The sequence below is a fragment of the Erinaceus europaeus genome, chromosome 6 (genome assembly GCF_950295315.1).
Source record: "Erinaceus europaeus chromosome 6, mEriEur2.1, whole genome shotgun sequence".
Classification (NCBI taxonomy): domain Eukaryota; kingdom Metazoa; phylum Chordata; class Mammalia; order Eulipotyphla; family Erinaceidae; genus Erinaceus; species Erinaceus europaeus.
In genome coordinates this window covers 12,583,243-12,599,008 of record NC_080167.1, presented here as the reverse complement: position 1 = coordinate 12,599,008, position 15,766 = coordinate 12,583,243, and the positions used below count along the sequence as shown (strand labels likewise).

At 45.0% G+C, this 15,766-nt stretch overlaps 1 protein-coding gene across 1 annotated transcript in view; it reads left to right on the top strand.

Annotated features, from left to right (window-relative positions):
- PTPN11 (protein tyrosine phosphatase non-receptor type 11) overlaps positions 1–15,766 on the top strand; it is a 50,577-nt gene that overhangs the window by 4,962 nt on the left and 29,849 nt on the right. Inside the window, exons 2-3 of the mRNA XM_060192663.1 lie at positions 1,326–1,501; positions 3,254–3,367. Coding sequence (XP_060048646.1) covers positions 1,326–1,501; positions 3,254–3,367 — 290 coding nt within the window. The remainder of the gene's footprint in view (positions 1–1,325; positions 1,502–3,253; positions 3,368–15,766) is intronic.

Genomic DNA, 15,766 nt, shown 5'->3' with positions numbered 1-15,766 from the left:
GACACCTGCAGGCCTGCTTCACCACTTGTGAAGTGACCCCCCCCCCCCCCCCCCGTGGGGAGCTGGAGGCTCGAACCAGGATCCTTATGCACTTGGACCTGCTGCCATGTGTGCTTAAACCATTGCACTACTGCCTGGGCCCCTATTACTATTTTAAACTATTTTAAAAAATATTTATTTATTTATTCCTTTTGTTCTTGTTTTATTGTTGTAGTTGTTGATGTTGTTGTTGGATAGGACAGAGAGAAATGGAGAGCGGAGGGGAAGACAGAGAGGAGGAGAGAAAGATAAGACACCTGCAGACCTGCTTCACCACCTGTGAAGCGACTCCCCTGCAGGTGGGGAGCCAGGGGCTCGAACCGGGATCCTTACACCAGTCCTTGCGCTTTGTGCCACCTGCGCTTAGCCTGCTGCTCTACCACCTGACTCCCTGTTTTTTAACTATTTTAGCACTGCTCAGCTCTAACTTACAGTGGTGATGAGGGATTGAACCTGGATCTACTATTGTTTCTATTTCCCAGGCCCTTTTTATCCTTTCAATTTTAGACAGAAAGAGACAAAGATCAGAGAGACGACAACAATAGAGCTTCCCCTAGTGCTGTGTATCGTGCTCCCATGTGGTGTTGGGATCAAACCCTGGTCCTCATGCATAGTAAAGTATGCCCAGTACTGGATAGGCTAGCTCAGCTCCTGTTTTATTTTTTTTAATTCTATTTTATTAGTAACCTGCTTTATTATTATTTATTTGTTTATTATTTATTTATGAAATAGAGACAGCCAAAAACCGAGAGGAAGGGGGCGAGAGAGAGAGAGACACACACACACACAGACACACCTGCAGCACTGCTTCACCACTTAACAAAGCTTTCCCTCTGCAGGTGGGGCCCGGGGTCTCAAACTCCGGTCTTTGTGCATTATAGCACATGAGCTCAAACAGGTACGCTATCACTTGGCCCCTGTGACCTGCCTCTTTAACTTGCTTTATTTTTTATAAGTGAGTAAGAGAGAAAGACCAGAACAATGCTTTTAAAGATTATTTATTTTTTAACATAAGAGAAGATAGAACTAGAGCATCATTCCAACACCTGTGGTGCTGGGAATCAAACTCAGGACCTAAAGCTGAGAGTTCCAATTCTTTATGTACTGTGCCATCTCCATTGCCAGGTGGATCCTTGCTTAGAGCATTTCACACCTCACAAGAAACTCTTACATGTTGGATCAACCTTTCTGTTGTCATCATCTTCGTTGCTTCCTTTCCTTTGCTCTGACAGCTGATCTTTCCACTGGAGGAGTGTGGAGTGTGGGTGTTATTTCCTGTATTTGAGTGGGGGGGAAAACAGTAGTTTACATAAAGGTCATAAACAATCTTTTTCTGCCATGGAAGGAGCTGAAATATGATGTTGGTGGAGGAGAACGGTTTGACTCTTTGACAGATCTTGTGGAGCATTACAAGAAGAATCCTATGGTAGAGACATTGGGTACAGTCTTGCAGCTCAAGCAGGTAAGTGGATTGGAAAGCTGAAATTCATCTTATTACATACATACCTATATTGATGGAGAGGGGGCATATTCTAACAAATGGAAATAGAGTAATATTTATATACCTATCACCACCTTCAGTTATGACCAGCTTATTAAATCTGTCTGTTTCTTCCCCTTCCCTCCCTCCCTCCTTCTCTCACTCACTGTTCTCTAGAATTTGGAAACAGATCCCAGATACCGTCACTTTCATGACTGTCTTCATGTCTCTCCCTAACTGAACTAGTAGAGGTTTTTTTTTGGTTGTTGTTTTTGTTTTTTCTTTATATAAAAATATTATTTAATATTGGAAGGAGAGAGAGAGAGAAACTCTGGCACATGTACTACCAGGGATCGAACTCAGGACCTCATGCTTGAGAGTCCCAACACTTTATCCACTGTGCCACCTCCTGGACCACTATTTTTTTGCTCTTTTCCACCAGAGCACTGAGCAGCTCTGGCTTATGGTGGTCCCTAGATTGAACCTAGAACCTTTGTCTCAGGCTTGAAAATGGTTTTGCACACTGTTACTCTATCTTCTCTGCCTGACCTAAAAAGATTTAATTTTTAAATATTTTATTTATTTTAATAAGAGATACTGAAAGAGGAGGAGGAAGAGATACCAGAGCACTGCTCAGCTCTGGCTTATGGTAGTGCTGGGGATTGAAACTGAGAACTTGGAGTCTCAGGCATGAAAGCCATTATGCTATCTCCCCAGCCCACTAATAAAGTTTTTTTAAAAAAAATATTTATTTATTCCCTTTTGTTGCCCTTATTGTTTTATTGTTGTAGTTATTGTTGTTGTTGTTGTTGGATAGGACAGAGAGAAATGGAGAGAGGAGGGGAAGACAGAGAGCAGGAGAGAAAGATAGACACCTGCAGACCTGCTTCACCACCTGTGAAGCGACTCCCCTGCAGGTGGGGAGCCGGGGTTCGAACCGGGATCCTTATGCTGGTCCTTGTGCTTTGCGCCACCTGCGCTTAACTGGCTGTGCTACAGCCCGATTCCCACTAATAAAGTTTTAAAAGCAAGTTCTCAGGTGGAGGGTAGATAGCACAGTGGTTATGCAAACAGACTCTCATGCCTGAGGCTCCAAAGTCTCGGGTTCAATCTCCCACACCACCATAAACCAGAGCTAAGCAGTGCTCTAGTTAAAAAAAAACAACAAAGAAACAGAAAAACAGAAAAGCAAGTTCTCATCAAATTTCCTCTCTCTCTCTCTCTCTCACTCTCTCTCACAGTACCACTCTGACTTAATGGTTGTGCTGGGGATTAAATTTGGAACCCTGGAGCCTCAGACATGAGAGTCTTTTGTGTAACAGTTGCGCTGTTTCCACACTCCACCAAGTTTCATTATCATTGTAGATCCACATTTGGTTTACCTTTAGATTATTTGCTTTGGAGTTACTGTTTCAGAGTTTTCTCATTACTTAATGGCAAATGATTATCATTTTTCTAGATAATATTGTGGTCTGTTTGTAAGGAAAAATCTTCCTGCATTATGTCAACAGGGTAAAGAGACCATGAGGATTGGGGAGAGATACATATCTAGACAGAACAGAAGAGAAAGTGAAGCTGTATTTAAAAAAAATTCATTGTGAATTACTGTGTCATGTGAATGTTCTACCCTTGCCTTATGAAAATTAATATAGAAGTCTTTTTTTTCTGTTAATGCATTAACACCTTTTTCTTTAATATTTTCTTCACTTCACACCAACTACTGAATTTGATTAGCCTCTCAACACGACTCGTATCAATGCTGCTGAAATAGAAAGCCGGGTTCGAGAACTAAGTAAATTAGCTGAGACCACAGATAAAGTCAAACAAGGCTTTTGGGAAGAATTTGAGGTAAGTGATTTTAAAGAAGAAATTGGATGCATTATTCAACTTTTTTTTTCTTTCTTTCTTTTTTTAAATAGAAGTTGGCCTAGTGCTGGGAACTGGATCTTAAAGCCTTGCATCTGTGTCCTTTCTTAATTTGGCCATTGATTGACAGGGAGCTAAGGGGGCTTCATTGAGATAAAGGGTGTTGTGTTCTGGGAGAAAGGGGGTTGATAGTTACTGTTAAATGGTCATGCCAATAGTTTCGCTAGGTTTTTCTGGCAAACTCCCAGAAAAACACAAGGGTTTACTTCCTCTGGAATTTACCAGTATGAGCTGTGGTCTATCCAATAAATAAAATAAAGATAATAAAAAAATTTTTTAAAAAGAATTTATAGGCTTATTCCAGTGAATAAGCAGAAGAAAAATACCTCATGGTGCCTTTGATTTGGGAGTTGAAATTTATAACTTTGATAGGCCAAGGGGACTGATTCCATCCTCAAACTAACTTGAGCAGACTATCATTTGATAGGAAACCTCTTTAAAAACAAGCATTGTCATGCTTACCTTTTAAAAACTTGTTTATTTGATAGAGACAGAAATTGAGAAGGGTGGGGGGGAGATAGACACTTGTAGTACTGTAGCTTCACCACTCAAGAAGCATTCCCCCTGCAAGTGGGGGCCGGGGACTTAAACTTGGGTCCTTGTGCATTATAATATGTGCTCTCTACCAGACGTGCCACTGCCCAGCCCCAATGTTTACTTTTGTAATCATCCCTAATGTAATATAGTGCACACTGCTGAAACTTTGTGTTTATCGAATGAGTGTGTGTATATACTAATGTTGCTAATGTTTCTGTCATGCTATTGTCACTACACTATGGGAGTGGATAGTCATGCTTTCTGTAGGCCTTTAGAAGTGAATGAAGGGGGACTCGGGCAGTAGCACAATGAGTTAAGCACAGGTGGCGCAAAGCGCTAGGACTGGTGTAAGGATCCTGGTTCGAGCCCCCGGCTCCCCACCTGCAAGTGGTGAAGGAGGTCTGCAGGTGTCTTTCTCTCCCCCTCTCTGTCTTCCCCATCTCTCTCCATTTCTCTCTGTCTTATCCAACAACAACATCAGTAACAACAATAATAACTACAACAATAAAACAAGGGCAACAAAAGGGAATAAATAAATATTTTTTAAAAACCTTAAAAGTGAATGAAGAAACAGATACATGAAGCTCTTTTAAGCACAGTCTATCAAATCAACTTGCTGAGACAGATACTATTTTCTTTTTACAGATATGCAGTCTGAGGCTCAGGGAGGCTGAGTAAACTGTCCAACCTCTGTACCACAAACATTGATGAAATTGTGGCAGTAGGGGTGGGTACATCATAGAACCTTCCCAGTTCTGGCTTGATATTGTTGACTTGAACTCAGGTTTATTTTCTATAGGACATTGGCGTAATCACTGAGGTCACCCCAGTCAACTAGATAGTGTTTTTTCCCCCTTTTTTCCCTCCCCTCACTTCCCTCTCCAAGACTTATTTTATTGATTACATATGAGAGATGTTTTCACATGAGGCAGAGAAGAGAAAGCAGCCAGAGCACATGAGGTTCTGAACCAGGAATCCTAAGTACGCAACCCCACTGCTCTACCAATTGAGCCTTTTATCTAGTCTCAGCCTTTCTGCCCTTAAAGAGCTTCTGGGTTGTTGTCATTGTTGGATAGGACAGAGAGAAATGGAGAGAAGACGGGAAGACAGAGGAGAGAAAGATAGACACCTGAAGACTGCTTCACCACCTGTGAAGCGACTCCCCTGCACGTGGGGAGCCAGGGGTTTGAACTGAGATCCTTACTCCAGTCCTTGTGCTTTGCGCCACCTGCGCTTAACCTGCTGTGCTACCGCTCGACTCCCTCATTTTAAAATTTTTATAATTTTAACTTGGCTCTGGCTTGCAGTAGTGGCTCTGAGGATTGAATCTGGGATATCATGCCTCAGGGATGGAAGTCTTTTTATATCACTATATACTGTATTTCAGTGAAAAAAAAAAAGTTGTATGCAACATAAGGGTAGGTAGATAGCATAATGGTTATGCAAAGACTTATATGTCTGTGATTCCAAAGTCCCCAGTTCTATTCCTCCCTCCCACCCCACCACTATATAAGCCAGAGCTAATCAGTGCTCTGGTGTAAGAAAAAAAAAAGCACAAGGCTACTCACTGTATTTTGTGTTATGCGTCTGGGAACTATCCAAATGTCCATCAGTAGGTTGAGTGAGTTATGGTACACCCACACAGTGGAGTACTATGCAGTGAAAATAAGTGAAGACTATACAGATGTCTCCACCCCCACCCCTGCACACATTCCCCAAATCCATCAGTTTAAATTCTAATGCTCCCACTATTCCCCCCTCCCCCAATAAAGAAAAAAAACTTCTAATGCCCAATGTCACAGCATCAGGGAGTAGGGCCTTTGGGAAGTGGTGAGATCATGAGCCCCCCTGTAAAGGTCAAGTGCTCTCACGGAAGAGTCCCCAGAGTGCTCCCTGACCTCTTGTGCCCTGTAAGGAGACAGATAACCAGTAGTCTGTACCTGAAAGAGTGCTGTTACCTGACCAGGCTGGCACCCTGATCTCTGACTTGTGGCCCCAAAGTCATGAGAAATGGACTGCTATTGTTGGTAAGCCACACAGGCACAATATATTTTGAGAGCAGCCTAAATGGAATAAGACAGGGCAATGGAGAAGGTGGAAGAGGAGACAAAATAGTAAAAGAAATCTGCAGGGGGAAACTGAAAAAAAAAATTGTCACCATGGTTATTGCTGGGATTATGCTGGCACTATGAATCCCCTGCTCCTGGCAGCCACTTTTTCCTCTCTCCCCCCCTTTTTATTTCTATTAGGACAGAAAGAAATTGAGAGAGGATTGGGAGATAGAAAGTAGGAGAGGAAGATAGACACCTGAAGACCTGCTTTACCGCTCATGAGTCAGACTTGGGAAGCTTTAGGAAGGACGAAGCAGAACTGGATCTCTTTCCCTCCACTCTCCATCCTTCCCTCCGTCCCTCCCTCCCTCCCTCCCTCCCTCTCTCTCTCCTGCCCTCTCTACTTTTCTCTATATACCAGAATAAAGAGAAAAATGTTTTACTTTAATAGAAGTTATGTCTAAATTGCTGGTGGCCTGTTCTTTAGAACTCTGCTTACCTGCTTCTCAAATCTAGTAAAAAAAAAGTTGCCCATTAAGGTTGGGTTGAGGGAAGAAGGCTGACAATGGAATGATCTGTTATAGGAAAGAACTGTATACATGAAAGCAAGTATTATTTGCAGTATAAGTCCTTGGAAATTAGTCTGGTCCACAACCACATGGCGTGATTTTTGCGCTTCTGCCTTAGTTGTTTTCTGGAAGGTGATAAATGTGGGATTGATTCCTTGTTCCCTGGTAGTCTTCCAGGTAAACTAGAGCTCCAAATTGCAGTACTGTTGCGAATTTAACTATATTTTATTTGTCTGTATTCCCTGGTCTTGGTTGTATATAAAACCATCATTTCAGGTACGTTGCCTCAGAAGACACACATTACTTATTTTGCTTTTGACCCATCTCAAGACACAAAGTCTCTTGCAGAGACCTTTGTTTTCTTTCTGCCCCAGAAATATTCAGGCTGATGATTTGTTCTGGGACATGTTGTACAATCAAGTCTTTGTTTTTTCCTTGAGATTGCCTGTTTTTGATCTGTGTAACTATCTGGATCTCCTACACATCTGATTCTGAATATCAAGTGATGGATGATCATTTGTAGATTTGCTGAAGGGAAAAGAAAAAAAAAAAGTTCTGTTCCCATGAGCCTGATATTCTGTAAGTGAAAAAGCAGGTTATACGCCTGTAATTTTGCTACCTGGAGCCCAAATCAGCCATTGTGCGATGCCTCGACACAGTGGGTACTGCGCCGTTGCTTTTGCAGGGTGTTTGTCCTCTCTTTGGAGTTGTCTGTTCTCTGTTTCGAGTCATCTAGGTCTGAGCTCCCAGGAGGCTCTGTGGGCTGAACCTGGAGACGGGTAGTCCTGCAGCCTCCACTCTCCTCCTTCCTCCCTCCAGCTGTCTTCTCTGTCTCCTTTTTTCTTTCTCTCCACACCCATGCTTCACCCCCCCCCCCCCCACATTTCTCTGCTGCTTACACATCTAACTAGCTCTTTTCACAGAGTAGTGAATCCTCTCCTTGAAATTCATGAATGATTTGTGTGGTTCTTGGCTTGATGTTGGTCTCTTGTACTGTGGATCCATAAAAGCATGACCATAGTTGGGTCTATTAGAATAAAGGGAGGTTTTGCTCAAATGAAACTGACACACACTGATCCCAGCTTTATGTCTGCTGTGTACGCGTGCTCCAGGGTAACTGCACAGATCAGGCTGTGGGCCCCACAAGGACAGGTCGCCCTGTTTTGCTGGGTGTGGTCTTTCTGTCCATTGGAAACCCAGACACACATTAGAAAACATATTTGTGTTGCATCTTGGCTGTTTTAAATAGTAAAAGCATGGCATTTGTTTCAGACTCTTTGTGCATATTCAGTAGAAAACAGCTTTCTGGTGCTTAGAAAGTAGAGGAATGTGTGGTCCAGGAGGTGGTGCAGTGGATAAAGTGTCGGACTCTCAAGCATGAGGTCCTGAGTTCAATCCCCGGCAGCACATGTACCAGTGTGATGGCTGGTTCTTTCTCTCTCTCCTCCTATCCCTTTCATTACTATAAAAAAAAAGTAGAGGAATGTTCCAGGCTTTTGCTGAGATATTCCCCCTCCCCTCCCCTCCCCTCCCCTCCCCTCCCCTCTCTTTCTTCTGAGATTTATTTATATAGTAGAGAGAGAGAGAGAGAGTCAGAGAGAACAGGAATGCCAGATCATCACCCTGGCACATGTGATGTCAGGGATCAAACTTGGGACCTCATGCCTGCAAGTACAATCCTTTTATTCACTGTATTAACTACTGTTTGCTTCACTTTTACTTTGTTTTGTTTGTTTTTACTAGAACACTGCTCAGTTCTGGCTAATGTGGTCGGTACAGGGGCTTGAACCTGGTACTTTGGAGCCCTAGGCGCGAGAGCTTCTTTGCATTCAGCTGTCTCCTTAGCTCTCATCTTTATTTTCTCTTCATAGTTTTCAACTGTGTTCCGTCTGCCTCTTCATAGGTTTTCAGGGCTGCTGAGTATTTCAGTCTGAGACCCCGGTATGCACTTGCCTCAGAAGTTACAGTGATGAATTCTAGAAAGATTTTGGTGTGGAGTCTTCTGGTTTTTTGTTTATATTTATTTTATTTTTTTCCCCTTTTGTTGCCCTTGTTGTTTCACATTGTTGTGGTTATTGATGTCATTGTTGGATAGGACAGAGAGAAACGGAGAGAGGAGGGGAAGACAGAGAGGGGGAGAGAAAGATAGACACCTGCAGACCTGCTTCACCGCTTGTGAAGTGACTCCTCTGCAGGTGGGGAGCCGGAGGCTCGAACCGGGATCCTTACGCCGGTCCGTGCGCTTTGTACCATGTGTGCTTAACCCGCTGCACCACTGCTTGATTCCCGTATTCTGTTTTTTATTTAGATAAAATCCACAGTGTGTATGGGTGTGTACACACACACACACACACACACACACACACACACACACACACACACACACACACACACACACACTAACTGGGGCTGTTTGTTTCCCAGTGCTTTAAAGCTCATTTTCATTAGGAGTATGAATTTTCCCAAGACCCAGCCTCCCTTGCCTCACAAGCCTGTCCCCAGCTGTGGTCTATGCCATTTCTGGTGTGTGGTGTGCATGGGCATTGCAGGCATCTCAGTGACAGCTGCATTGATGTCCTGGATTCCACCAGCAGCTCGGCTCACTGCCGTGTCTCCTGGAGGAAATAGCGTCTGTCTCCAAACCCACAGTTCAGTTTGATTTCTCTAAAGTGATTACATCCTGCTCAGGGGAGCTATAAATTCTACTCCGAGATGGTTGGGTTTTATGGAAACAAGGCTTTTTCTGCACCCCAGAGCCATGTCTAGAATAATAATTCTTGCTAGGGATCTCTAGCGGAAATCTTCTCCCTTGGTGACTAAGCAATGGCACATTGAACAACAACCCCAACCAGGCTCCAGCATTGTGTCAAAAAAAAAAAGGTGCAGGATGGCAGGCTTCTGAAAAACCTGGATTTTCCGTCTGGGCCTGAGCCCTCAGTCATTACGTAGAAGGGCTGCTGTCTTCCATGGGCAGAGACGGCGTGGCTAGAGGGTTCGGCCCATACGACAAGTGCTCCTTTTCTTTCTTGCTGGGGAAACGCTGCTGTTTTCTGTGCACTGTTCCTTTTCTGGCATCTTCATCCATCTCTTTCTCTTTGCCCCTGCAGTGGTTTGGTTTTTTTCTTTAGCATTGTTTTGCTAAACTTGCTGGAGCTGTTTACACCTTTATAGAGGATTTAAGGACCAAAGGTGCTTTCAGTGCTTTGACATCTCTACCTTTGCCCCTTGGCCTTGAAGTGACCTTTCTACTTTCTCTCCTTCCTTCCTTCCTTCCTTCCTTCCTTCCTTCCTTCCTTCCTTCCTTCCTTTCTTCCTTCCTTCCTCTCTCTCTGTTTCTTCCTTTCTATTTTTCTCTTTCTCTTTTCTTCCTTTTTTATATTTACTAATGAGAGAGAGAGAGAGAGAGAGAGAGAGAGGGGAAGGACACCAGGCCCCTACTCTGGCATATGCAGTGTAAGGGGATGAACTTGGGAGCTGCCACTTGCAGTCTGGTGCTCTGCCTACTGCGCACACTCTCTGGCTGTCCTCCTGACACACTTCCTGTGTCTGCTTCTGAGCGTCCCTGCCAGTCTGCTCCTAGCTCTTCTGTACTCCTCTGTTCGGAAGCCCTCAGTGTTTCCCAATTTCCCCTGGAGGCTTTGCACCTTCATTTGGGAGACAAAAAGGAGCCCAGAAGTAGGGAAGTTGTCCCTAGGCAGGTGACTAACAAGGGCTTGACTGTGGTTTGAACCCCTGGGACTTCTTATGAGCCAGGGAGGACCTGCCCTGTTCTCAGAACCCTCTATTATTTCTCTCTCTCCCTATCTCACCTCATTCCACACTGCTTCCTAGCACACAGCTTCTAGATTGTTGGCCAGTCACCATCCCCATCCATCCATGATCCTCAGCCTCTTAGAAACCTATAGTTAGCTTCTGTGGCTCTCACCCCGTAAGCTCTTAAATCATTTGCTGCTGTTTCATGTGTCAGAACCTGTTCTCTTCCAAGGATGGTGTTTTTTGAGGTTTGTTTGTTTGTTGGTTTTGTCTCTATTTAAATCCCACTATGCTTTGAAGGAGGTGCTTTGGCTTAGAGCCAGGCCCCCCAGATCTGGGGTTGCTTTTACCCTTCTTGGTGCTTCCTTGGTGCTTGTCAGTCTGGGGAGAACTTCTCTGGTGGTAAATGTCCAGCTGACCCTTCATTCCCAGGCTGGCCTGCAGCTCACTCACAGTCCAGAACCACCCCCTTGGGCACCCCCCAACCCCCCAAAAAAAACAACGGTGACAGACCAGGCATCATGGTGTCAGGATGTGGGGGCACCCCTCCTCACTTGTGGTGCCTGGTCACACTGCAGACAGTGCAGTGATGGGGGGGGGGCAGAATGAGAAGTTGCTGTGTCCTCTGCACAGAAGACACATGCCCAAGAAGAGAGAAGTTGATTCATCCTGGGTGCAGGCTCGGGCCTGCAGCCCGCCTAGCTGCTTCTGCTGTCTTCACGATTAGTCACCGCGTCGACAACCAGAGATGCCACCTGTCTGCAGCCTTTGCCACTCACAGCTCTCTGTGCCTAGGACCTGCCGCTGAGGGGGCCTGTGGGTGCTAAACGCTTGTAAGGTGGTCACTTCCTCCTGGCAGGCCTACTAGCCTTTCTGCTTCTCATCTGGAGCTGGTGGGCTGGGGTGGGGGTGGTGTAGGGCTGGGGGTGAAGGCAGCAGCTGGTAAGGGTTTAACTCTGGTGCAGTTGGGGAAGCCGTTGCAGGCAGAGCATGGAAAAAAAAAATCACAGTTTCTCAGTGCTTTCTCTTCTCAGGCTCACTCTAGACCAACAGCAGCCTTTCACTGTGGGGTGTGACGTGGCTTTAGGCAACTTGGGCCTGAGGCAGAGATGAGGAAGGGCAGGAGAGAGACACCCACAGCCATTATTAAACCATGGCAGCTGCTGGCCGGGATGCAGGGACACCGGCCTTCCTTTCTGCAAGTCTCTGGGGCCCAGAGGCTAATTTTGACTGTATACTGCTTACATACCCACCCACGTGGCAGAAGTGACTACGAAGTGAATGTGGGATGAAGGAAGCCTCTGGCTCCTGCGATTAGATGCTCTGTACGTATTGATGGGAGTTCTCTGGCCTGGAACTCTGAATCTAGTCTGGTTGAGTGCTTCTCCTTGTGTCAGATGAGGTTTTGGTACCCCACTGCAGGAAGTAATTCTGAGTTAGCAACTTAATTGGTCTTTTTTTGTTGAGGTTTAAGAGGAGGACTGAACACACAGGACTAATATGTCTTTATTTTTAAATTTTTAAAAAAGATTCAATTTTTTTATATTTGTTTATTTCCCTTTGTTGTCCTTGTTTTTTATTGTTGTTATTGATGTTGTTGTTGTTCGATAGGACAGAGAAATCGAGAAAGAGGAGGGGAAGATGGCGGGGGGGGGAGAAAGAGACACCTGCAGACCTGCTTCACCTGTGAAGTGACTCCCCTACAGGTGGGGAGCTGGGGGTTCGAACCAGGGTCTTTATGACAGTCCTAGCACTTTGCGCCACGTGTGCTTAACCCACTGCACCACCGTCCAACTCCCCCTAATATGTCTTTAACATGAACACCTGCCCTGTCCCGTTTTTTCAAAGCCTCACCCAGGATACAGCATTTAGGAAGAACTTGATAAAATTTTCTTTCAATTCTGTTCTTTTCTCTGGTTACGTTTTCTGTATGGCATGCGATAATGGTCTTTATGTCTGCTGGCATTGTGGTGATTCCTTTTGCAATACATTTTATGAAGGAGAAAGAGAGGTCAGTTAAAAAGAAACACCAGCTATTAACAGGTGGTATGCCAAGCGATGCATTTCGAGTGGGTAGTGGTTGGGAAGTACACCCAAGGGTTTCGCCTGCAGTGCATTTTCCTAAACTTTCAAGTTTGAGTCAGCAGCAGCAAGAAGGGATCTAAATGCCTTCATCAAGGCCATTACCATTATAAATGGAGTACCAAGGCCATTAGGTGGCGGCCTGTGGTCTGCCTCCCCCTGCTTCAGTCACTGAGCAAACACCTTTGCAGTACCTGCTATGCGCCTGATGCTCTGCAGTGGAGACAGCTGCGACTCAGGTGTGACGAGGGCCTTGGAGGAGCGAGTTTGTCCAGATAGTGCACTTTGCGTGGAGTGACACAGGGTCACCGTGCTTCAGATTGCAGAGGGGGCAGGACGGCTTCCCAGGGGATGGAGTATTTGAGATGGGTCTTAAGTATAATGTAGCCATCTGTAGCTGCCAGAACAGAGAAAGAATATTCTAGGCAGAGCAGATAGCATGCAAAGTGTGAGAAGATGTGAAGAAATATTGAGTTGAAGACCTTTGTGTATATTTTCTTTTTGTGCACAAGAGATTGAACCCAGGGCATCAGACTTGTTCTGTCCTTGAGCTGCATTCCTGGTCCTCTATGCAGAGCTGGGGGGGGGGGGGGGAGTGTGTGTGTGTGTGTGTGTGTGTGTCTAGAGAGTAGACTGGGTGAGTCGTTGGAGCAGCATTTGAGCCTCCCCCACCCCCCAGTATCTTGTTTTTGGATAGTGACAGAAATTGAGATGAAAGGGGTGATATATATATGTGTGTGTATATATGTGTGTGTGTGTATAGGTGTTTGTGTATATATATGGTGAGAGAGAGAGAGAGAGAGAGAGAGAGCAAGCTGTGCAGTACTATTGTGAAGCTTCCCCCTACAGGTGGGGACCAGGGACTTGAACTTTGAACTTAGGTCTTCACACATGTGTGTGTGCTCTTACTGGGTCTATCCCCACCTGAGATTTTCTTTCTTTTCTTTTCTTTTTTTTTTTTTTTGCCTCCAGTGTTATTACTGGGGCTCAGTGCCTGCACTATTAATCTACTGCTCCTGGAGGCTGTTTTTTCCCTTTTGTTGCCTGTTGTTGTTGTTGTTGTTGTTGTTGTTGTTGTTATTGCTGTCGTCATTGTTGGATAGGACAGAGAAATCGAGAGAGGAGGAGAAGACGGGGAGAGAAGGATAGACACCTGCAGACCTGCTTCACCGCTTGTGAAGCAACCCACCTGCAGGTGGGAAGCCGGGGACTCGAACCGGGATTCTTATGCCGGTCCTTGCGCTTTGCGACATGTGTGCTTAACCTGCTGTGCTACCACCCTGCCCTCCCCCCAACCTGACATTTTCTAACCAGCTCCTAGGTGGTGCTGATGCTGCAGGTGGGGCTGGGATGCAGACCAATATCACTTAATGGCAAGAGTCAGCATCTGCCCCTGTGTTGAGCTTACTCCCTGCATCTGTCTTAACTCTTCCACCCAGCCCCTGATTGGTGGGTTGAATCACACCCACTTTTGCACCTGAGGAAGCTCAGGCCCAGAGGGGTTTTTAACTTGGCAAGCAGAAGCTGAGGTTAGAGGCAAGCTTGGAATGAGAAGACTCCAGTGAGTGGTTCTGACAAGCTGGGGCTCCATCTGCAGGGTAGTGAGAGAGACTGAAGGGTGACTTTACAGGGAGGGACAGGAGGACATGTGCCTTTTGTCAACCGCCCTGGCTGTCTTTCCACAAGCGAAGCAGCTGTGAAATTTGTTTCAGAAGCCATCACTGGAATATGTCTGGCTGTCAAATCTGTTTTGAATCAAACCTCTAATTAGTTCTTTTCACCCAATGCTGTTCCTGTTGTAGCTTTGGTAGATGCTTCTTCTCTATACGTGGTTGATTTTCACATGCTTGATTCAGTTCATAGTGTTTGTACTTCTTTCTAACCCTCATCTTGAGAGGACTAATCTCAAGGTCAGGATTGAACCTCCTTAGCAGCAGCACTCATGGTTCAAAGGAAATTCCTAGTTGGAAGAAGGCAAAATGCTTTATTTACTTACTTAATTACTAAATTAATTAGTTAACCCCCCCCCCACTGAATGAAAGTTTCATTGTCAGAGTTCTACATACATTGTATTATATTTCTGTCCAGGTTACTGCTCACTGAACACTTGTTAGAAGTTGTCTGGCAAGACTGAATATTGCATTTTGAAACTCAAAAGTCAATTTAAACTGCTGACTTTTTTCTTGCCTGGGTGTGAAATTTAGGGAAATGAAAAGGAAGTTTAGCAGGACTATTTTTAGGAAATACTGAATGTCTCTCCTTGAAGGGATCTTTTAGGGGTAGCCACTCACCGTTTTGGCATTTATGTGTACAAAAGCCACACACTCATATTCTCCTTCCCTCCCTCTTTCTCTGTCTTTTTCTCTCTCCTACCTCTTTTTCTTTTTTTGTAGTCTGCCTTTCACTTTCTTGATTTGCCTATTTGTGATTTCCCTTTAAACAGTAGGCTTGCTTAGAGCTAACTGTCCCTCCAAGAGGCATATTTTATAATTTTGAAAAGGAAACAGACTTGCCCCTTAAAAGCCCCAGTCTGTCTTGGTCACGTTTCTGCCAGTCTCTGCAGCTATTGCTGTTCTCCACATCCCCAAGGCCCCTCTTCCATTGGGCCAGCCCTGCAGTGACTGCCTGCTTTAGTTTCTTCTCTTCTCCGACCTGCTGCCTACCTCCTTTCCCCTGCAGAGCTGTCCTTTCCAACTGCATGGCTTTCAGCTCTTGCTCGGCAGAGTGTGGGGCAGGGGTTCTGCAGATCCAGCTGGCTGCCTGGGGCACGAGGCAGATGTTTGGCACAAGGGAGCATGTATTTGCATGGCTCAGTGACACCCATGCCACTTCTACTGCCTCCTAGTATCCAAATTTGACAACTGACTTATAGCTTGCTTTGAATAAATTGGTGGTAAGAGTAGGCTGATTGCAAAACCTTGAAGAACATACTGTGCAATGATACTTCTTGGCTTTCAGTATTAATGGCTGAAAGTTCTCTTTATATACATGTTTATTCATTGTGCAGCCTGGGAGGTGGTGCAGTGGATAAAGTGTTTGATTCTGAAGCATGAGGTCCTGAGTTCAGTCCTGTGCTAGAATGATGCTCTGGTACTCTCTTTGTTTCCACATTCATACATATACAAATAAGTAAATACTTAAAGAATATTCATTGTACAAATTTTAGACAAACAAAGGGTTTGAAAAGGAAGAGGGGCCAGGTGCTCTCTCACTAAGTAGAACACATGTTACCATGTGCAAACACCCAGGTTCAAGTACCCAGATTCCACCCTGCAGGGGGAAGCTTCACAAGTGGTGAAGCAGCTTCCTTCCTTCCTTCCTTCTTTCTT